The sequence below is a fragment of the Staurois parvus genome, unplaced genomic scaffold (genome assembly GCF_062004578.1).
Source record: "Staurois parvus isolate SC_StPar_1 unplaced genomic scaffold, SC_StPar_1.0 ptg000597l, whole genome shotgun sequence".
NCBI classification, from domain to species: Eukaryota; Metazoa; Chordata; class Amphibia; order Anura; family Ranidae; genus Staurois; species Staurois parvus.
This window is the reverse complement of record NW_028318393.1, coordinates 539,781-559,476: the sequence shown is the minus strand read 5'-3', so window position 1 is coordinate 559,476 and position 19,696 is coordinate 539,781. Positions and strand designations below refer to the sequence as shown.

Genomic DNA, 19,696 nt, shown 5'->3' with positions numbered 1-19,696 from the left:
GGAAACTGCATCAAAAACATGCGTACAAAAATGCACCGCAAAATGGACAAAACACATACTGCATAGGTGTGAACAGGCCTAAAACTGGTGTGCACAGAATCTGGTGCAGCTGTGCACAGGGCCAATGCTTCCACAAGGCAGCCGCCTAGGGCACACTGCCACCTAGGGGTAGAGAAAAACAAACAGGGAGCACCGGCCTAGTGCATTACTTTAACTACCTCCCACCCGCCATATAGTAATATAACGGACGCAAGGCGGTTCTCTTGTTCTGGGAGGACGTCATATGACGTCCTCCCATTCTCACAGCGCATGCGCGGCTCAGGGAGCGCTCGGCATGGCGATCAGCGGTGCGCTGTGTCCCTCGGACACAGTGGATCACTGATCACGGAAAGAGCCGAAGATGTCGGCTCGGTCATGTGATCAGCTGTGTCCAATCACAGCTGATCACATGTAAACAGGGAAATGCCGATTATCGGCATTTCTCTCCTCTTGAGCTGTCACGCTGACAGTTCGAGAGGAGAGGAGAACCGGTAATCGGCTTTCCGCAGAGGGGACATGTACACTGATCATCAGAGCACTGATGATCAGCGTGCCCTGATGATCTGTGTAGCCCCAGCAGTGCCACCTGTCAGTGCTCATCAGTGCCTCGTGCCAGTGCCCATCAGTGCCACATCAATGCCACATATCAGTGCCTACCAGTGCACATCAATGCCACATATCAGTGCCCATCTGAGCTGCCTTTCAGTGTCACCCATCAGTGCCACCTATCAGTGCCAGTCAGTGCCACCTATCAGTGCCGCCTATCAGTGCCAGTCAGTGCCGCCTATCAGTGCCATGTATCAGTGCTGCCTTTTAGTGCCCATCAGTGATGCCTGTCAATGCCCATCAGTGCCACCTACCAGTGCCACCTATCAGTGTCCATCAGTGCAGCCTATCGGTGCCCATTAGTGCAGCCTCATTAGCGCACATCAGTGAAGGAGAAAAATCACTTATTTACAAAATTTTATAACAAAAACTAAGAAAAAACTTTTTTTTTCAAAATTTTCAGTGGCTTTTGGTTTAAGAAAAAATAAAAAACCCAGAGGTGATTAAATACCACCAAAATAAAGCTCTGTGACAAACAAATTATAAAAATTTCATATGAGTACAGTGTTGCATGACTGTGCAATTGTCATTCAAAGTGCAACAGCGCTGAAAGCTGGAAATTGGCCTGGGCAGGAAGGGGGTATAAGTGCCCTGTAGGCTTGTGGTTACAAATGTATTTAATAAATAATAAAAGTATGTATTGTACACACAAAATGACAATCCAGTCAGGCACATCATAAAAGAACAGCTCTGTCCAATCCGCACTACGTTTCTGTCCTCATTGGGAATTCTGGACTTCCAACAGTCTAACGCGTTTCGATGACTTGCCTCTTCCTCACAACCACAGCGGATTGGACAGAGCTGTTCCCATATGATGTGCCTTTGATTTGATTGTCATTTTATGAGTACAATACCTACTTTTATTATTTATTAAATACATTGTTAAGGTAATGCACTAGGCCGGTGCGCCCTCTGTTTGTTTTTCTCCACTTAGTACATTTGGACTTCCCCGGACTTTTGAGCGCAGCAAGGCGTGCATATCATTCGTGATGTGGTCCTAATTCATCCCCAAGCACAGGAGTATCTGGGTTTGCCATTTCTTTACTGCTTGGGCGCAGCACAGGACAGCACTCTCTCTGAATGATCCTTCAGCTGAGGAGTGGCAGAAGGGAGGAAGAAAGGACAGAGGAAGATGTCGGCTGTCTGGGGCCAGTATAGCAGCTGAGCTGCCACTTCCTCCAGTGTTCCTCTCAGACTCAGTCCCTTACTGCAAGCCAGCTGGTGGCTGCTGATCACTGTGGAGTTCCAACCCTTCTCTTCCCATTTATCAGCAGAGGCAGAGCTGTGCCTGCGGTGGCAGGTAATTGCTGACTCTAATGTCTTGTGTCTGTGTGACCCAGCCAGCCATCTATCACATGTGCAATGTGTCAGCGAGTGATGACATCATCATGATCCTATAGCCTGCTCTTCTAGCGCCTGCTGATCTGTGTCAGCGTTGGTGTGCTGTGTCTGATCTGTCACTGTGTGGGATCGTCAGTTCAACTGCCTGCTGTCACAGCATTTTATCTCCCCCCATTGCCTGGGGTATTTAGCCTGGAATCTGTCAGAGAGTGGATCCATCATCCTCCACTCACTGAAACTGTCACCCACCACTGCCAGCCACAGGTACAATCTGTCCGTGACACTGATCTTGTCTTTAACTAGTTGCCGACTGCAGGTAGCCGAATGACGGCTTTACTGTGAACGGCCAGTTCTGGGAGGCCGTCATATGATGTCTTCCAAGAATGCGCAATCTCTGTGATCGTTGTGTCTTACGGACACAGCTGATCACCTGATATGGTAAAAGGCCAATCACAGCAGCCTTTTACCATGTGATCAGCTGTGTCCAATGACACGCTGATCACTGGGAAATGCAATTGCCGGTTCTCGGCTGCACTTTCCTCACGCTGTCAGAGTATGAGGAAAGTACTGCCGAGAACCGGCAGTTGTCAGAGCAGGGATCTGCATCAGTGCTCTGATGATTGGTGCCCAGCAGTGCCACCCACCAGTTCTGCCCACAAGTGTCCAGCAGTGCCATCCACCAGTGCAGCCCAGCAGTGCCGCCAGTCAGTGCCGCCAATCAGTGCCCAGCAGTGCTGCCTATTAGTGCTGCCTATCAGTGTCCATCAGTGCCACCTATCAGCACTGCCTATCAGTGCAACCTCATCAACGCACATCAGTGAAGGAGAAAAATTACCTGTTTGCAAAATTTTATAATAGAAACAAAGAAACTTTTTTTTTAGAGAAAGCTCTATTTGTGCAAAAAAATTATAAAAATTTCATGAGTACAATGTTGCATGACTGTGCAATTGTCATTCAAAGTGCGACAGCGCTGAAAGCTGAAAATTGGCCTGGTAAGGAACGGGTATAAGTGCCCGGTAGGCAAGTGGCTAATATTGGTTCTGGTGGTATCTTATGGTAATTATTTATTTTATTTGGGGGGGGGGGCAAGTAGCTGGTCTCGCCTAGTGCACTAAATAGTCTAGCAGTGGCCCTGGAGCACAGTAACCAATCAGCTTCTGGGGTTTATTGTCCAAGCTGAAGTTAGAGGCTGAGTGGCTGCATTCGGTGTGCTCCAGTTTTAGTAAATCCCCCCAGTGTGTATGTACAGGGCCTTCCTCTCCACCACACATACACTGTACAAGTCTATGGGGGAGATTTAGTAAAACTGGAGCACACAGGATGCAGCCAATCAGCTTCTAACTTCAGCTTGTTCAGTGAAGCTTGGACAATGAAAGCTGGACGCTGATTGGGCATAGTAGATTCCGTGTTTCAGTGTGTATACAATGTTACAATGCAGTGAGGGCTCTCCTCTCCTGGATACAGAAGAAGATTTCCGTCCAGAACGTGTCTTCCCATATCCTCCTCTCCTCCAATCTGTGCCGTGCTGTGTGTGGAGATAAGCCGGGCCTGTCCTCTTCCTCCGTCCTTCCTCCTCCTCCGTCCTCTTCCTCCTCCCGGCTCTCCCTTCCCTGCCATGTGTAATGAGAGATCTCCCTCCACTCAGCCCAACAGGAGAGGAGGGGGAGGGGAAAGGAAGCGACAGGAGAGAGCTGGGAGCCAGGGTGGGAGGGGGAGGAAGGAGAGGGGGCGTGGCCGAGCGGTGATAAATTACCCCTGGAGCCGGAGGGCGGAGCCTCATCCTGAGAGAGAGAAATAGAGAGAGAGAGAGAAAGGGAGCGAAGAACTGGGAGGAAGGAAGAAGAAGGAGAAGAAGAAGGAGTCAGAGCCAAGGACACAAAAGAATTCCTGAGGACTCTGCTCGCGGTGACCATAGAGGCAGCAGCTCCTGTCCGCTCTCCTCCTCCGCTCTGGTTTATGGAGAAGAATAAAATGGTCTCGCAGGTAAGTGTGCGCCTGGCGGAGCCATGTCCATATTAGTGCATTGTGTGAGAGAGCGAGCTCCCCTCCCCCTCACCTCTCCCAGTCTTTGTGTCTTTGTTTCTGGCCATAATTGGTGCCATGTGTGGCGTCTATCCGATCACATCCCCCCCCCGCCCGCCCGCCCAGTCACCATTGTGTGTCCGATCCTCCATCGATAGGTGTCATTGCTGCCAATGTCCTGACCCCCCTCCCCCCCTCATACATGGAGGTTGGGGCATTCCCAGGATATTGCAGATTGCGCAGGGAATCCTGCAGAGGGGACCGCAGTAGTCTGATCGTGTGTGTGTATGGGGGAGGGGGCAGATCTGTGAAGGTGAAAGCAGTCAGGAGAGAGAGAGACGTGTGAGTGAGGAGACAGCCATTCCCATCACGAGGATCCCTGCACCTTGTTGCAGCACTGGCTGCTTTTGTGGCAGGGATAACCCTTCTCCTGGGGGGGGGGAGGGGAGGAGGGGGTGTATTTGTATGTTGCACACTGCCACCTCACATGGGTATACATGTCCTTACAGTGCACTCCTCTCACCAACACACCACTGCCAGGATCCGGACAATAAATGTCAGTTCTTCTCAGGATATGGCCAACCGACTACAAAATGCTTGACCATAAAAATCCGAATATTAAAGATCAGTGAATGGAGGTGTCAGATCATGGAGGGTACTTCTATAAGCATGTGTCCCTCCACCAGACAGGACACTGCATCGACCCCTAGGAAAAAAAGACAGTTCTTTTCAGGATTGGGTCAAGCAATAATAAATGACCGTTGCATGGCCAGCTATAAAATTCCTAATATTAAAGATCAGTAAATGGAGGTGTCAGATCATGGAGGATCCTTCTATAAGCATGTGTCCCTCCACCAGACAGGACACTGCATGGACCCCTAGGAAGAAAAGACAGTTCTTTTCAGGATTTGGTCAACCAATAAATTACTGTTATATGGTCAACTATAAAAATCTTACTATTAAGGATTTGTGAATGGAGGTGTCAGATCATGGTGGGTGCTTCTATAAGCATGCATCCCTCCACCAGACAAGACACTGCATGGACCCTTAGGAAAAAAAGACAGTTCTTTTTAGGATTGGGTCAACCAATGATAAATGACAGTTACATGGCCGACCATAAAAATCCTAATAATAAAGATCAGCAAATGGAGGTGTCAGATCATGGAGGGTGCTTCTGTTACAATGCAGACAGGACATACATGGAGATCAGCCATTCTAGCAGGACTGCTGCGCTGCCTATTCCTCCCATGATTGCCTCTGATGACCATTGTGTGTCGTGGTTGTGATGGTTCTGCTGAATTTTTTTTTTTTTTGTTTAATGAAAATCTGGACTTTGACCCCCTTGTCCTCCATGCTCTTTTGCTGCGTTTGTTGATGAATGTTGTCTGAGTGCATTGACTGGATGCGTCCAGACTGTAAATGGATGCAGCAGCTCTCAGGCTGGACTCATCCTGCCCTCACCTCTTAAAGATCTGTCCATTGGCCATTTCACCATTGATATGGGATCTGGGTGTAAAAGATTAGAGATCCCAGCTTTAGAGGATTGGGATGCAGAGAAAACGGGTTCAGGATCAGAGATGGAGAGAATGGAGCACATCACAGGCTGGAGACTGCAGTGCAATGTCAATGAAATGGCTGAAGTCGGCGTACGTATTGTTATTGGGGGGGTGGGGGGGAGGATGTGTGTCTAGTATGTGGATGGGGCAATTCCTTATTGCAGGCGAATACATTGAGCACAACACATGCATTCCAATTTGTCAAGATCCTGTTGTTTGAATGGATTGTGTGTTACCTTTGTGCTGCTACAGATGGCATAATGTTGTACATATTTGACACATTGACTTTGGAGGGTGGGATACAGTTGTTTTTGATAGCTTAAAAACAATCTTTTGATACAATTCTTCAAAAATATTGTTTTGTTAATATTGTTTAGCTGGGCTTTGTGTAACATTTGACAAGTGATCTTGGTATGAAAATTGGGAAAATGTCATTCTTTTATAATAATATTATATATTTATAATATCTATTTATATAACATAACAACATTTTTATCTATATATAAAATGCCAACCGCTAAGCATCATATTGAATTTATCTATATATAAAATGCCAACCGCTAAGCATCATATTGAATTTAAGACTATGGATTTTTCAGCGATTAAATCTCTTGCTATAGTGAAATTTAACTGCTTGTTTACACTTATCACATTAATGAGGTGAATGCCAACAAGCGGTTAAATCTTTGTGATGGAGAGATTTAATTGCTGTAGTAGCCAGAATCTAAGGCAAGACTAATTATAATGATTTAATAATGAAATTGCGAAAAATACCCCGTAGTCTCCTACATTTTGAACTGCAAATTCGTTACTGAAAGGGAATGTGCCACAAAGCAGAATACCTGCGTGGGATGCCTCTGATAGAAGCTGCCATTTTCTGATTCCTGGGCAACAGTTTTGTGACAGGGAAGTCGCTTGTATAGCGGATTGGGGTTAGGAAACCCCAAAGAATGCTTTACCTATACACTGATGGCTTTTTCAGTCAAATATAACCAATATCACCATAAACAAATTCTGTACAGTTTTTGACATGTGAAAATATCCACCATGTTATGTGTAAAACCCAGGAATTCCTAGAATATGTGTATAGAAATGGGTAATCTGTGCTCCCAGTAATTGTGATTAGTGAAAGGCAACTACATGTGACCATTTCTTTTCTGTTTTGATGTTGCATACCTGGAAGTATTGTTTTTTGGCTTTGGTTTTTGTTGTGTTTTTTTTCTTTTTTTTTGGGGGGGGTTTCTTGTTTACAAACATATCTGATTTCTCCCGTATTGCATTGTACTGTCTGCCCTCATGCTGTAAATTGTTGCACAGACTGTTGTCACTGTATGAATCCTGCATTATATTAATATAATTTTGAAAATCGGTTGTAGCATCCAGACTATGAATAGCATTTGTGTGGTTATTGGTATTATTAGTGTTGGAATTTTTTATTATTAACCAGAATGTGATTTATACATCTGCTTTTATCGAGCAATGATTTATGCACACATGGTTACTGTAGTGTCTGTGAACCTCTAGGACAGTGACCAAAATAATTTTGCGCACAAGATTTCTTATTCAGTTCATGTTGAGACGTTCCTGCCAGCTTAGATGGGGGGGGTTGCCCTGCCTTTCTTTATAAATGATGTGCTGCATGCCCTGATAAAGAGATGTCAGAAGACGAGGTGTGGACTGCGCACTAAAAATAACACTTCATATAAATAGGACACATGTAGGCATTTGTATGCATATTTTTGTGTTACAAAAAAAAAACCTGTAGAATACCAAGATGTATCAGAATCCCAAATGGTTCTGTCCACTATCACACACCATGTAAATGCTGGTTCTAGAAGTGTGTACTGAACTGAATATAAACATTGTGAAGGAGGAAAGGGGAGAAAACCCTTAACACAAATCCTAGTGTACATGTCAATTTATAACTTTAGCTACTTAAATCTGATAGCATTATCTTTGTGGTGCACCAAAGGTGTGAATGAACCCAGTAGACCAGCATTGAGCTTCTAATACCTGGCGATTACTCAGGGATGCCTGATTGTCAGCATGGCTGTGTGCACACTGTCCATTTAGCTATGAATATACCTACCTGATTTGTCAGGGTGACAGTCTTCAGAGGGTGGCCATCAATTTTTTAAATATGAATCTTGTACTCTAAAGTAGTATGAACAGGCTGCCATTGCCAATCTCTTCTATTTAATATGATCACTCCTTGACCGCCATGCTGTTTAGACCAAGAATGCAGATCAGGAGTTCTGACATCACTTTGAAGCATTATTCAATAGCCAAACCTCTAGAACGTTGCATGGAGTCTCTCAATGCAGGTTTACATTTAGAAAATTCACATTTTCTTGTTCAAACATTTTATTTTCAGAGACAAAAAGAAAACGATCAAAGGACAACTCGTGTACATACACAGGCATATATGATTACAGGAAAAAATGTTGTCCTACGGGATAGGGGGAGTATCAGATAAACATGTTACGAGGAACCATCTAAAAACATAAAGGGACTATGCAACAGACCAGGAGCACTGCTCCCAGAAACCATATGAAGGTTCCACGTGAGGCAAAGCGAGAGAGACAGAAGTGAGTAAAAAAGAGGGGGGGAAATAGAAGAGACCAAAAGAAGGAATAGAGGAGAGAAAGAGGATGTGTGACTTCCAGAAGGGAATATATAATCTCTGGACCATAAGAAAATTCACATTCTATGCATTGGACACAATTATGTATTCTATATTCTGTAATAGTGGAATTTTAAATAGTTTTTTTTTTGGGGGGGGGGTCAAAATCTGAATACAAGGTAAATTATGGGATTTGGTTTATTTTCTCCATTTTACTCTGATGTATTCAACTTTTGTATGTAGTTTGATACCGCACATTACAGTTTATATCAGTCTGTTCATAAAAAAGCCCCTAGATGGCTGAGTTTCTTGCCAATTGTCACCTGCTTGCAAGTAGCAAATATGAAATCTGCAGATAGTCATTTGTATTTTTCTTGTCTAAAATGTGTGAAACACTTCTTAGTCCTGATGCTACTAAATAGGTTCAAAGATACGTGTATTGCAGGTGAAGACAACTTCTTAGAATGGGTTCTCCAGTTTTTTCCTAATATACAAAGTTGTTAGTAGTTTAAATAAAGTGATGGTACAGCTTTCATTTTTTTCCTAATAAAATAAACATGTCATACTTACCTGCTCTCTGCAGTGGTTTTGCACAGAGCTGGACTGAACCTCCTTTTCTGGGGTCCACCCTGTCAGTGCTCTTGGAAGGGGGCCTCTTCCTCCATCAACCCCCCCCCCCCGTGCACCCATAGGAAGCAGTCTCCCAAGGAGGTGTGTGTGTTCAATGCTGAACCAGGCTGTCTGCATCTATTTGGACACACAACCCTGCTCGGCCCTATACCCCTCTCTGCTCACAGGTTTTGACTGACCGCAGCTGGAGTCTGTGGCTCTCAGCCTAGCCCATCAGGCTAGGTTCACATTAGCCTGCAGGCTTGTTGCGGGTGTAGGAATTGATGCAGCCGCACCGTGTCTCTCTTGCAAGATGCAGTGGGGTGCTTTTCATTCTGAATGGCACCCCCATGCATCTCCTCCTGCAGTGTGATTGCAAGTACTGGAACTGCATGGTCAAAAAGATCATGTGGTTTCTGTGCATGGTCATAAAGATCATGCACCTTTTCCTTCTGTGAAACGTGGGCACAGCAGCCCATTCAAATTAATGGGCTACTGTGCCTGTGTAAATGCCAACTTCAGGGCCCGCACTAGTGTGAACTGGGCCTGAGAGAGGGGAGAGGAGCTGCTGCAGAGGTACAAGTGCTGGATTGCGTTTGGGTTCAGGTAAGAATTTACGGGAGGCTACTATTTAGGTTTTTTTTTTTGTTTGTTTTTTTCTCTGTCTTTGAGTGGGGTTTTTAGATTGGCAGATTAGTATCTGTGTGTATTTATTTTTTTGTTAAAATATCGCTTTAAGCTTCAATCCTACAGTTGCATTTCTTGCATGATACCAAAGCCATAACATGGTGTGTGCCTGTGTACTGGTGATAAATTACAGTTCCCAAAATTTTCAATATGTGACCTTAAAAAAAGCGACTCACTTTATAATGACAAAAAAATGAAGTGGTATGAGGTGTAGACACTTGGGTGCCTGCGGCCATAGCCTGTTCAGACTGGGCTTCATTTCAGCATGTCGTCTGTGTAGTGCTGGTTTGCCTGCCCCCTCCCACTTTCTACATTTTAATGCTTTATTCATAAGAGCTGGGTAGCTTAAGTTGCCTGTGATAAATTAAAGAAAAAATCCATACCTAGTTATGGATGACAGGGTCATTTCAAACTAAAAAGCTTTTCTGCATACTCCCAGGAGCATGCGGTATAGATATCTTGATTGCAGAGTGGAAGCTTGCAACTCCCTCTTCTTCAGGCCTTCTGCATAATTCGAATGGCCATAGATTCTACTGTCAGGCCGTGTGTTGTACAAAATATTGTAGCAGACAAATCGTGATAAATTTAATATGGTAAAAGGTCAAAGGAGGTGAAGAAAGTTGCCAGTAACCTAGATATGTGATTTATATGCAGAGTACTCTGGATGTAGGGTTCCCTGTTAATAGATGAAGTGTGGTTTTCTTGTGTAAGTAAATATTCTACCTGGAGAAATAAAATGGCATGCGTTTTTTTTTTTTTTTTTTTTTTTTTTTTTTTTTTGGAAAGATCACAATAATACAGAGAAGTACAAACATGCACTCTAAAATGTAAAAATATTGTCTAGCTTTACTATTTCAATAAATTAGGAGGAATATATTTGGAATACATATTTTAAAAATGTCTCTTAGATTATTTTTTTGTAGAAAATGTATATATGGTGCCTTTAGATTATGCTACCTCCGTTTGGTTACTAGCGCATTCTAAAACAAAGGGAACAAATCTGGTCTGCCTCCACATTCTCTACTCCTGTTTCATCTGTTCCAGCAGGCAAGGTCTGCTTTCAATCACAGACAGGAAAGGGTGGGTAGCATAGCAAAGGGGGGATGGTTAATTGAGAAACAGTGTTTAGAAGAAAATTAGCTGCAGTCACTTTAAGTGATGTCAGCCTGGTTTGGCGATTCTTTCTGAAGAGGTCACAAGCCCAGCTGTTGAATGACCCTCTTCTTGTGCTTGATGCTGAGGAGACAAATGGGCACATGGCTGAGTTGCAAATGCCTGCTTCTGCTTTGACTTTATATCGATCTTGTAACCTATTGGGCCATTTGTATGGAGGTGATCAGTCTTTGAGGATACTTTAACTGTATTCAAGTTCTAAATATCACTTTATTCATATGAGTAGTGCAAAATGGTAAAAATGTTACTTTGTCCCAGCTTTTCCATCTTAGTTGTATGCTGTATGTGTGTGTCATACTTTAACCTTTGCTGTTGTGTGTGGATCATTAATGTGAAAGGAGAGAAACGGGAATGCCTGTGTTTTGGAGTAGTTTCTACATCATTGCTATGGCAGTGTTTCACCTTGAATGAGAAAAATGTAATTGCAACAAACTTTTGTTCTGATCTTAAAATAAATTAAAACTAACCAAGTGGTTTTTTTTTTTTATAACTACCGTATGTTGGTTTCACTCTGGGCACATTTGTGCAGACACAGCAGCCCATTCATTTGAATGGGCTGCTATACCTACAGAAAACACAGGGAAAAGGCCTCTGCACCTTTTTCCAAAATCACATCCACTGGCAAATTGCATAGTGCTATACGGTTCCTAGCACATGAAAAAGCAATGCGATTTCCAGTGTGTGGAGGTGCCATTAAAAATTAAGATAAAATTCTAAGAATCAGTGGCTACTTGTAGGAAATTGACAATTGGATATAATGGCATTGCCCATTTGAGGTGTTCATTAAAGTGGTATTAAAGACCAATCAAATTTTATATTGCGGCTTACCAATTCTTAGATTTGGTGGCTGCAGTTTTCTATTTTAGGCTTTCTTTCCTTTCACCTGGTGATCCGGCCAGTAAGTCTGTTTTTCAAAAGAACAAGCTGTCCTGCAGATGTAGTAGTTAATGTTCAAAGGCTTGTCTCAACCCTCTGACGAGTGCTTACAAAGATCAATTTTTATTTATGTAAAACATTTATCCCAAAAGGGAAAAAACCTGTGGCTGTAACTGCTTTATAAATGTTAGCTGCAGTTTGGTTTCAGTTTGTTAAAGCGGTAGTAAACTGCAGGAAAGAAGAAAAAAAACAAGCAAAAAAAAAGGTCCCCTGCACAGGAATATCATAATGTTTTAAACATAAATCACCAGCGCCAAAATTAGAATGAACAAATGAAATAAACAAATGCTGCTGCTCATTAGTGCAAACCCACACCAAAAAATATTTAAACCATAAAACCGTGCAAAAATAATTGTATCACTCCAAAATATTATAATAAACTAATTATATATATATATATATATATATATATATATATATATATATATATATATATATATATTTAAAAGTCCCACTCCAAATAGGTGAAAAATTATTAAAAAAAACTCTGAAAGTCCTCTTTCCAAAGAAATGAGACAGGCTTCCACCAAAGATAGTGCTCAAACAATATTATTATTATACAGTGTTTATATAGCGCCAAAAGGTTTGCTCAGCGCTGTACATTAAAGTGGGGGGACAGTACATGAGACAATACAGTAACAATACAATACACGAGGGGTTTGAGGGCCCTGCTCTTTCGAACTTACAATCTAGGAGGGAGGCGGTAGAAGTACAGGAGGAAGTGGCTGTGGGGGATGGAGTGGTAGGAGGAGTGGAGGAGACCGGCTGTAAGGTGAGGGTGGGGTAGGCCTGCCTGAAGAGATGGGTTTTCAGGGAGCGCCTGAAGGTGAGAAGGGTAGGTGACAGTCTGATGGATTGGGGTAGGGAGTTCCAGAGGATGGGGAGAGTCCTGAAGAAGTCCTGCAGTCGGGCATGGGAGGAGGAGACCAGGGAGCTGGAGAGTAGGAGGTCTTGTGAGGAGCGAAGGGCATGGGTAGGGTGGTATTTGGGTATCAGGTCAGTGAGGTAGTTTGGGGCAGCGTTATGAATGGCTTTGTATGTCAAAGTTAGTAATTTGAATGTAATGCATTGGGCAATCAGGAGCCAGTGAAGGGATTGGTAGAGGGGGTTGGCAGAAGTGAAGTGGTTGGTGAGGTGGATGAGTCTAGCCGCTGAGTTCAGGATAGACTGGAGTGGGGATAGCGTGTGTTGGGGTAGGCCGGTGAGAAGGGAGTTGCAGTAGTCTAGGCGTGAGATAAGGGAGTGTACGAGTTGTTTAGTGGTGTCTGGGGTGAGGAACATCCGTATCTTGGAGGTGGAGCCTGCATGAATTTGATAGTGATTGGACATGAGGTTGGAAGGAAAGGTTTGAGTCCAGGGTGACACCTAGGGATGATGGTGGCGTTGTTAGTCCTGATGGAGAGGAGGGGGCACGGGCTGTGGAGAAAACCGTTTAATACAGGAGCAACAAATCACGCCCACGCAGGGGCTATCAATTGCACATAACAAATTAGAAAGTTAGAAAAATCAGTGCTCTAACACCAACAGAGCAAAAGGTACGCCCACGCAGGGGCTATCAGTGGCACTTAAATAACAAAACATTAGTATAACAATGAAAGTAACTCAAAGTAAAGGCAGCTAGGTACCCGGCTTCTTTTAAGTTGCTGTTAATCAAAAAGGAAATGAAGCTTAAGCTAGACATACAGTTTGAATTCTCTGCAGTTACCTGTTTAATCCGCTGCAATTCTAGCCTTGGGTCCCTGTAGACTTGTGGTCACCCACCCAGTGCCCTGTGAAATTTTATCAGCTGAACGAACGGTGACTGCATCCTATCAGCTGCTGTCATTGTTGTGATGTTCCATCAGCCACGGGTGCCATGGCTGCTTGTCTGCAATAGCCAGCATTGGAGATTCCTACATCCACACGGTTTAGTATAGATTATTATTATTATTATACAGTATTTATAAAGCGCCGATAGTGCGCTCAGCGCTGTACATTACAAGGATGGAGAAATCTGTGCTTGTTTGGCTAGCCTTACCTTTTTAATTGAGGATTTTGCCGCTCTTTACTGTGTGCTCAGTGTATAGAGCAGACTCTAGAATTAAGTAATCAGCCCTGACCAGCTGCTTACAGGACAAATGATACAGTATCAATTCCTTCATCTGTGTGCGAGGATATATTGTAACTTTCCCTTGTTCACTGCTGGAAGAGCAAGGCTCAAGTACCTCCACCGAGATCTGACATATTGTTCTATCAGCAGTATACACATTGTAACTCTCTACACCCTTGTGTTGCCTGTCTCCCTCAGTGTATGGAGTAGCTACTTTCACAGTCTTCCCATACTGTCTGCAGTAGCTTCTAAGACAGCACCTCTTATGCAGGCCATAGACGGGTCGTTTATCGGCCGAATTTTCATCCAAAAGAAAAATCAGCCGATATTCACGCCGTTAGTGGGGCCAGCACGTCTGCAGTTTTTCACGGATCTTCACATTTATTTTTATCGGTCATGCTGGAAAATCCACGAAAGACGGCCGTTTTTTGGGGGCATTGGTGGCAGCATCGGCAACGGGTCTGACCGATTTTTCGTTTATCGGCCCGTCTATGGCCTGCCTTAGTGTCCACATTGCACTGTTTAGCACTTGATTCTCCCCCCCCTCCCTTCCCCATTGTTCTCTGGCACAACTTGTCTGCACTACCTTCTCTGGTAGGTCCCCTCTCTTCCAGCCCTGTGAGTGTGAATATATTTATTAAGCCCTACCTGCTCTGTGCACCAGCCAATATACCTCTACAAGGCTGATACATATGAGGCAGGGCCACATTCTGTTGGGCTTCTGATTTGATATAATGTGTAAGCCATTCAGGTACATGGCAATTCTTAACTCCAAGATGAGGGAAAATAGACGTAGGAAATGTTACCCATGGAATCTTAGTAGATAAAGAAGCCATCGAATCTGAGCTGGCTACCAAAAGCTGTTAAATTCTGACCTTGGAGTATATGCACTAGGGACTGTTTCATCTGTGTTCCATGTAGTCATCTGGAGCCCAGTATTTTCTTAATTTTTTTTTTTTAACCAATTTTTCTTAATTTTGTACCAGGTATACTGTAGGTTCGAGAGACTTTTCTGACTGTTAGGCTTTCTGTGCATGAATCAGGGTCAATTTCTTCCATTGCTAATGACTAGCTGTGCTAACAATTGAGCTTTTTGAAGTGTTTTTTGTCCTTTGTAACATCCTAGTAAATATGGTGGCTGTTAGCCCAGGTTGCATGTTTATTGTATGCGTTCGAGCTGCAGGAAGACTAAATCATGTCATACTTCAGTATATGACATTGTTTATGTGGGTTCATAAACATGAGAAATTGTCAAGTAATACTCGTGATATAACTGTAGTTGAGCTGTGTGCTGTAATTGCCATATTACTGGAGCCTGTTGTTGGCTATACAAATTGACCAACATTGGAGAGGGATGGATATGTTAAAAGAAGTTTCTAAAAAGGAAACTTTTTGGATATATAACCTAGATACCCTTAGACCACAAGGGTTAAACATTGATATTGATCTCAATTGTTTCCTCACAGATTTCTAGATGTCATGATTTTTTGGTTATTGGCCTGTGTATTAAGTTAGAGTTTTTCCTTAATACATTGGCCCTTTAAAAGATTGATAATAAAGTGTATGGTACACAGCTGTAGGAGTGGATAATATGAATTACATTTTTACTAGCTCATTTATGAATGTGTGAAGTTAGAGTTTTTTTTTTTCTTTAATGTGCTGGCCCCTTTAAAAGATCAATAATAGTGTATGGTACACCCCTTGTGTTTTGTTTTTTGGGGTATCTACTATGACTCCCAAATACGAGGATACTTTCGAATCTTTTGATACTATTGTTTTTATGAAGAATATGAATTTTATGGTTTTTGTATTAATTTTTCTTTAAGTATTGATCCCACAATTCGTTCCCGCGCTGGTAAGCGGGTATAATTTGCTGTGTTGTGGATGTAGTGACGTTCCTCCTTCCGCTCCGTGAAGATGTCGGATGACGAAACACGTAGGGTGGAGCTTCGGACTAATGTCACTATGTTCTGTAAGAGGCTGTCGTCTCGGCTTTCTGTGATTTTAAAGAAATGTGTTTTTTGCTAGTGGCCATGACACTGTTCCATGTGAGTGGATTATGATTTTTTACAAATGCGTAGTACGGTATCGCACGATCATTTGTTTTGTTTTTCTTTCTTTTCTGAGCCTGTGCACGAAGTGTTTGGAAGTTTTCGCTGCTGAGTTATAGATCTGTAGAGTATTGCTCCCAAGGAAGATAAATTAAAGGTCTGGATATCTGCGTCTCCCTGACCTACAGAATATTACATCTACAAGCTGAGAGAGGAATATTTTGAAAAGCTGGTCACCGCTGAGTCTGCCTGCAGAGTATTGCTCCCAGAGCAAAAAAGTGCAACTGCTGGTTTATAATTTTACTGGCAATTTGCTCTGGTGAGTTTATTCATTTCTGTTGGTGGTGGATTTGCACAAATCTGTTCTTATGGTGATGGACATTGTTCACTGTTGATAGAGAAAATTCTTAGACCTTTTTTGGGTCATTTTAAATAAAATTTTTCACTGTTTTTTTTTTTTATCACTATTTAATTTGATAGCGCTACCTTTTTTGTGTTTTATGATCTACAACCAAGTTAAATGATCATATGGATGTTTTATAGGCATTCTCTCAGTTCTCAAAGCGAAGTCATGTTATCAAAGATGACTTGGGAAATCTAGTATAGTGGTAACCCTTTAAATTGTATGTATGTATATATGTATCTTTTTTGAGTATGACACGACAAGCTTTGCACTCCTAGATGGGGGGGGGGTTTCTGTCATTCTTTGCAAATCCTCTCAAGCTCCTTCAGGTTGGATGGGGACCATCAGTGGACTGCCCTTTTTAGGTATCTCCAGAAATGTTCAATAGGTTTCAAGTCAGGGATCTGGCTAGGCCACTCTAGTACATTCAGAGTTGTCCCTAAACCTCATGTGTTGTCTTGGCTGTGTGCTTAGGAATGTTGTCATGTTGGAAGGTGAACATTCAGCCCAGTCTAAGATACTGAGCACTGTGGTACAGGTTTTTATTTAGAATTTCTCTGTACTTTGCTCCATTCATATTTTTTTTTTTTCCCTCAACCCTGACCAGTCTCCAGTCCCTGCTACTGAAAAACATCCTCACAGCATGATACTGCCACCACCATGCTTCACTGTTGGGATGGTATTGGGCATGTGAAGAGCAGTGCCTGGTTTCCTCCAGGCATAATGTTTAGAACTGAGGCCAGATAGTTCGATCTTGGTTTAATCAGACCAGACAATTTTGTTCCTTCAGGTGGTTTTTTGCAAACTACAAGCAGGCCTTCATGTGTTTTGCACGGAGGAGATTTTTTGTCAATATTCTCATCGCACACATTCCTGGTCATAGGCTTAGCATTAGTGGGTGCTGCAGCAACTACCAGCTGAAAACCTCTCAGGTCAATGCACATATTTGCCAATCTCACCATGGACCAATAAATGTCCGAAGCTTTTATTGCAGAAAGTTCACATCACAAAGGAACAAGTGCAACGTTTCAGAGCCGTGCAGGACCCTTCACATGCCTAATGACATTTGATGTTCCATGGTGTGCTGGCAAATATGTGCTCTGAGCTCTGCAGGCAGTTCCTTTGACCTTATGACTTTTGCTCTGATACAGTATGGATTGTTAGCTGTGAAGCCTTTTATAGAGAGGTGTGCCTTTCCAAATCATGTCCAGTCAACCGGAATTACCACAAGTGGACTTCAGTCAAGATATAGAAACATCTCCAGTGGTCAAAAGAAATGGGAGCACCTGAGCTAAATTTCAAGTGTTGCAAAGGGTCTGATTACTTGTGTGTAATGTATGAAAAAGGAAAAACTGAAATATCACATTTTTCAAAAATTAAAAAAAATCCTGTTTTCACTTTGTCATTATGGAATACTGAGAGTAGAATGAGTAAAAATACATTTTAGCAATTCGCCCTCCAGAGGATTTACCCCCCCGACCAGGCCATTTTTTGTGATGCCTTACGTTACTTTACAATTGTGTGGTCATGCAACGGTGCACCTAAATTTTAATTTTTACATCCTTTTTTCACACAAACAGTTTTTTCTTTTGGTGGTATTTGATTGCCATGCAACACTGTACATAAATGAAATTTTATGTTTTTCTTTCTTCCACCCCCCACAAATAGAGCTTTATTTCAGTGGTATTTGGTCACCTGTGTATTTATTTTTTGTGCCATAAACAAAGACCGACAATTTTGAAAGAAACAATATTTTTGACTTATTTCTATAAAACATCTAGTAAAAAAAGTAAATCAAATTTCTTAGTAAATTTAGGTCAAAATGGATTCTGCTACATGTCTTTGTTTAAAAAAAAAAACAAAAAACAAAAAAACCAGTACCAATACAAGTAAATTAATTGGTTTATGTGAAAGTTATAGCATTTGAAAAAAGGCGATGTGTATTTATACTGGAATTTCTTTTATTTTTTATATACTGGTAATGGCGGCGATCAGCGACTTAAAGCGGGACTGCGGTGGTCATTATGACACTAGGGGGGACTGACTAACTGCCACTGACATCCCAATGTCACTGGGCAGGATGGGGTTATCATCTGGGCAATCAAAGGGGTTAACTGTGTACTCTTTTACTATGTGTGCTGTGTGTGGTTTATTAGGGAAACCATACTGCTGTGTATTTCTCTGCACAGCAAAGAAATACACAGCAGCATGTTACTACTGGCAGGATAGAGACCTGTGGTGTTTACACACAGGTCTCTCCCCTGTCAGTGATACTCGGCGATCACCGGGTGCTGGTGGGAAATCTCCGTCTGGGACTCGGTGATTGACATCTGTAGCCGACTAGGGCGGTGCGTGTGCCCCCTACCCAGAAATGCAATCTTGTGTGTGTGTATATATGTGTGTGTATGTATATATGTATATGTGTGTGTGTGTGTGTGTATGTGTGTATGTATATATGTGTATATATATATATATATATATATATATATATATATATATATATATATATAGTGATTTTTGCGCAGCCCTGCTGTCCTGTAGCAGTGCTATAGGGCAGTCAGGAAGCGGTTCGACTGTAGTATCAGGCATTTAAAAAAAAAAAAAAAATCCTTTATGAATGCGCTGTATGTGGTTTTAAACCTTTGAGTATACCTATACTTTAAAATGTTTAGCACAAAATTATGTTTTAACTGTAATAGGAGACAAATATAAATTAACAAGTTTGCACCATAGTGGAAAGAGCGCCCAACTAATGCTGTGTGGTCCTCATAAACCCCCAAAATACTGGATTGGTGTTGCTTACTAAAGAATATAATATATACATTCAAAATTGTTGTACTATCCCCCCAGGGGACCAAGTGCATGAAGCATTTGGTCCAGTTTTGATACGTGGCAGCATTAGGCAACAGATGCATCTATTTTTATTTATTTATTTTTTCCCCTGTATCTCCTCGCTGTCCACCCCAACCTAGGCTGAAGCTAAATTTATGGGCATTTATATGCAGGAGGCACAGAACAGTAGTCTCCCCTTGTGTGTGATGTGAGGGCATAGATTGTGCTTCCAGTTAGTAAACTATACAGCGATTCCTCCTCTGTCTGCCTGCTGCTGATAATCCTGTGTATGTTACCTGCGAACACACGCAAGATTGTTGCACTAACATGCTTGCTTTTCATGCGACAAACGCTGTCACTCAGACCTCATTGAATGTTGGTCTCCTGGGCAGCTTGGCTGAACAGCAGTAGGGGGAGGGCAGGCTGTCAACTCCACATAGGTCAGAATGGGACCAAGTGCTGCATGACTGTTCACGCACATTTAGAAGGCTGTCTTTTGAACTAGAGGTGCTGAATAGTTGTTTCAGGAGGCCAGGTCAGTACAGGAATCTGGGCAGCAAGGTATACCATATGGTATGTAGCCCTTAGAAATCAAAAGTAAACAGCAGAGGAGAAATTTGTAAAGCATGCAGGGAGTTCAGAAAGTTGTGGAAAGTTGGTAGCAGACAGGTATCTATCACAACATGAAAGATTTGTCAAAAAGAACGGTTTGTATTACGTTGCTGATTT

The 19,696-nt window shown here is 42.5% G+C and overlaps 1 protein-coding gene across 17 annotated transcripts in view; it reads left to right on the top strand.

Moving 5' to 3' along the window:
• Positions 1 to 19,696, top strand: part of RBFOX2 (RNA binding fox-1 homolog 2) — a 478,104-nt gene that overhangs the window by 327,245 nt on the left and 131,163 nt on the right. For 7 of the 17 annotated variants that reach the window (XM_089692629.1, XM_089692621.1, XM_089692623.1 and 4 more), the window contains exon 1: positions 5,630 to 5,654. The exons of 3 other annotated variants lie outside the window; for them this stretch is intronic. In XM_089692629.1, coding sequence (XP_089548755.1) covers positions 5,640 to 5,654 — 15 coding nt within the window. In that variant the 5' untranslated portion in view covers positions 5,630 to 5,639. Of the gene's footprint in view, positions 1 to 3,763; positions 3,970 to 5,519; positions 5,655 to 19,696 lie in introns of those variants that run through there. 7 more of the 17 variants (XM_089692616.1, XM_089692618.1, XM_089692617.1 and 4 more) reach the window with 3 other exon arrangements.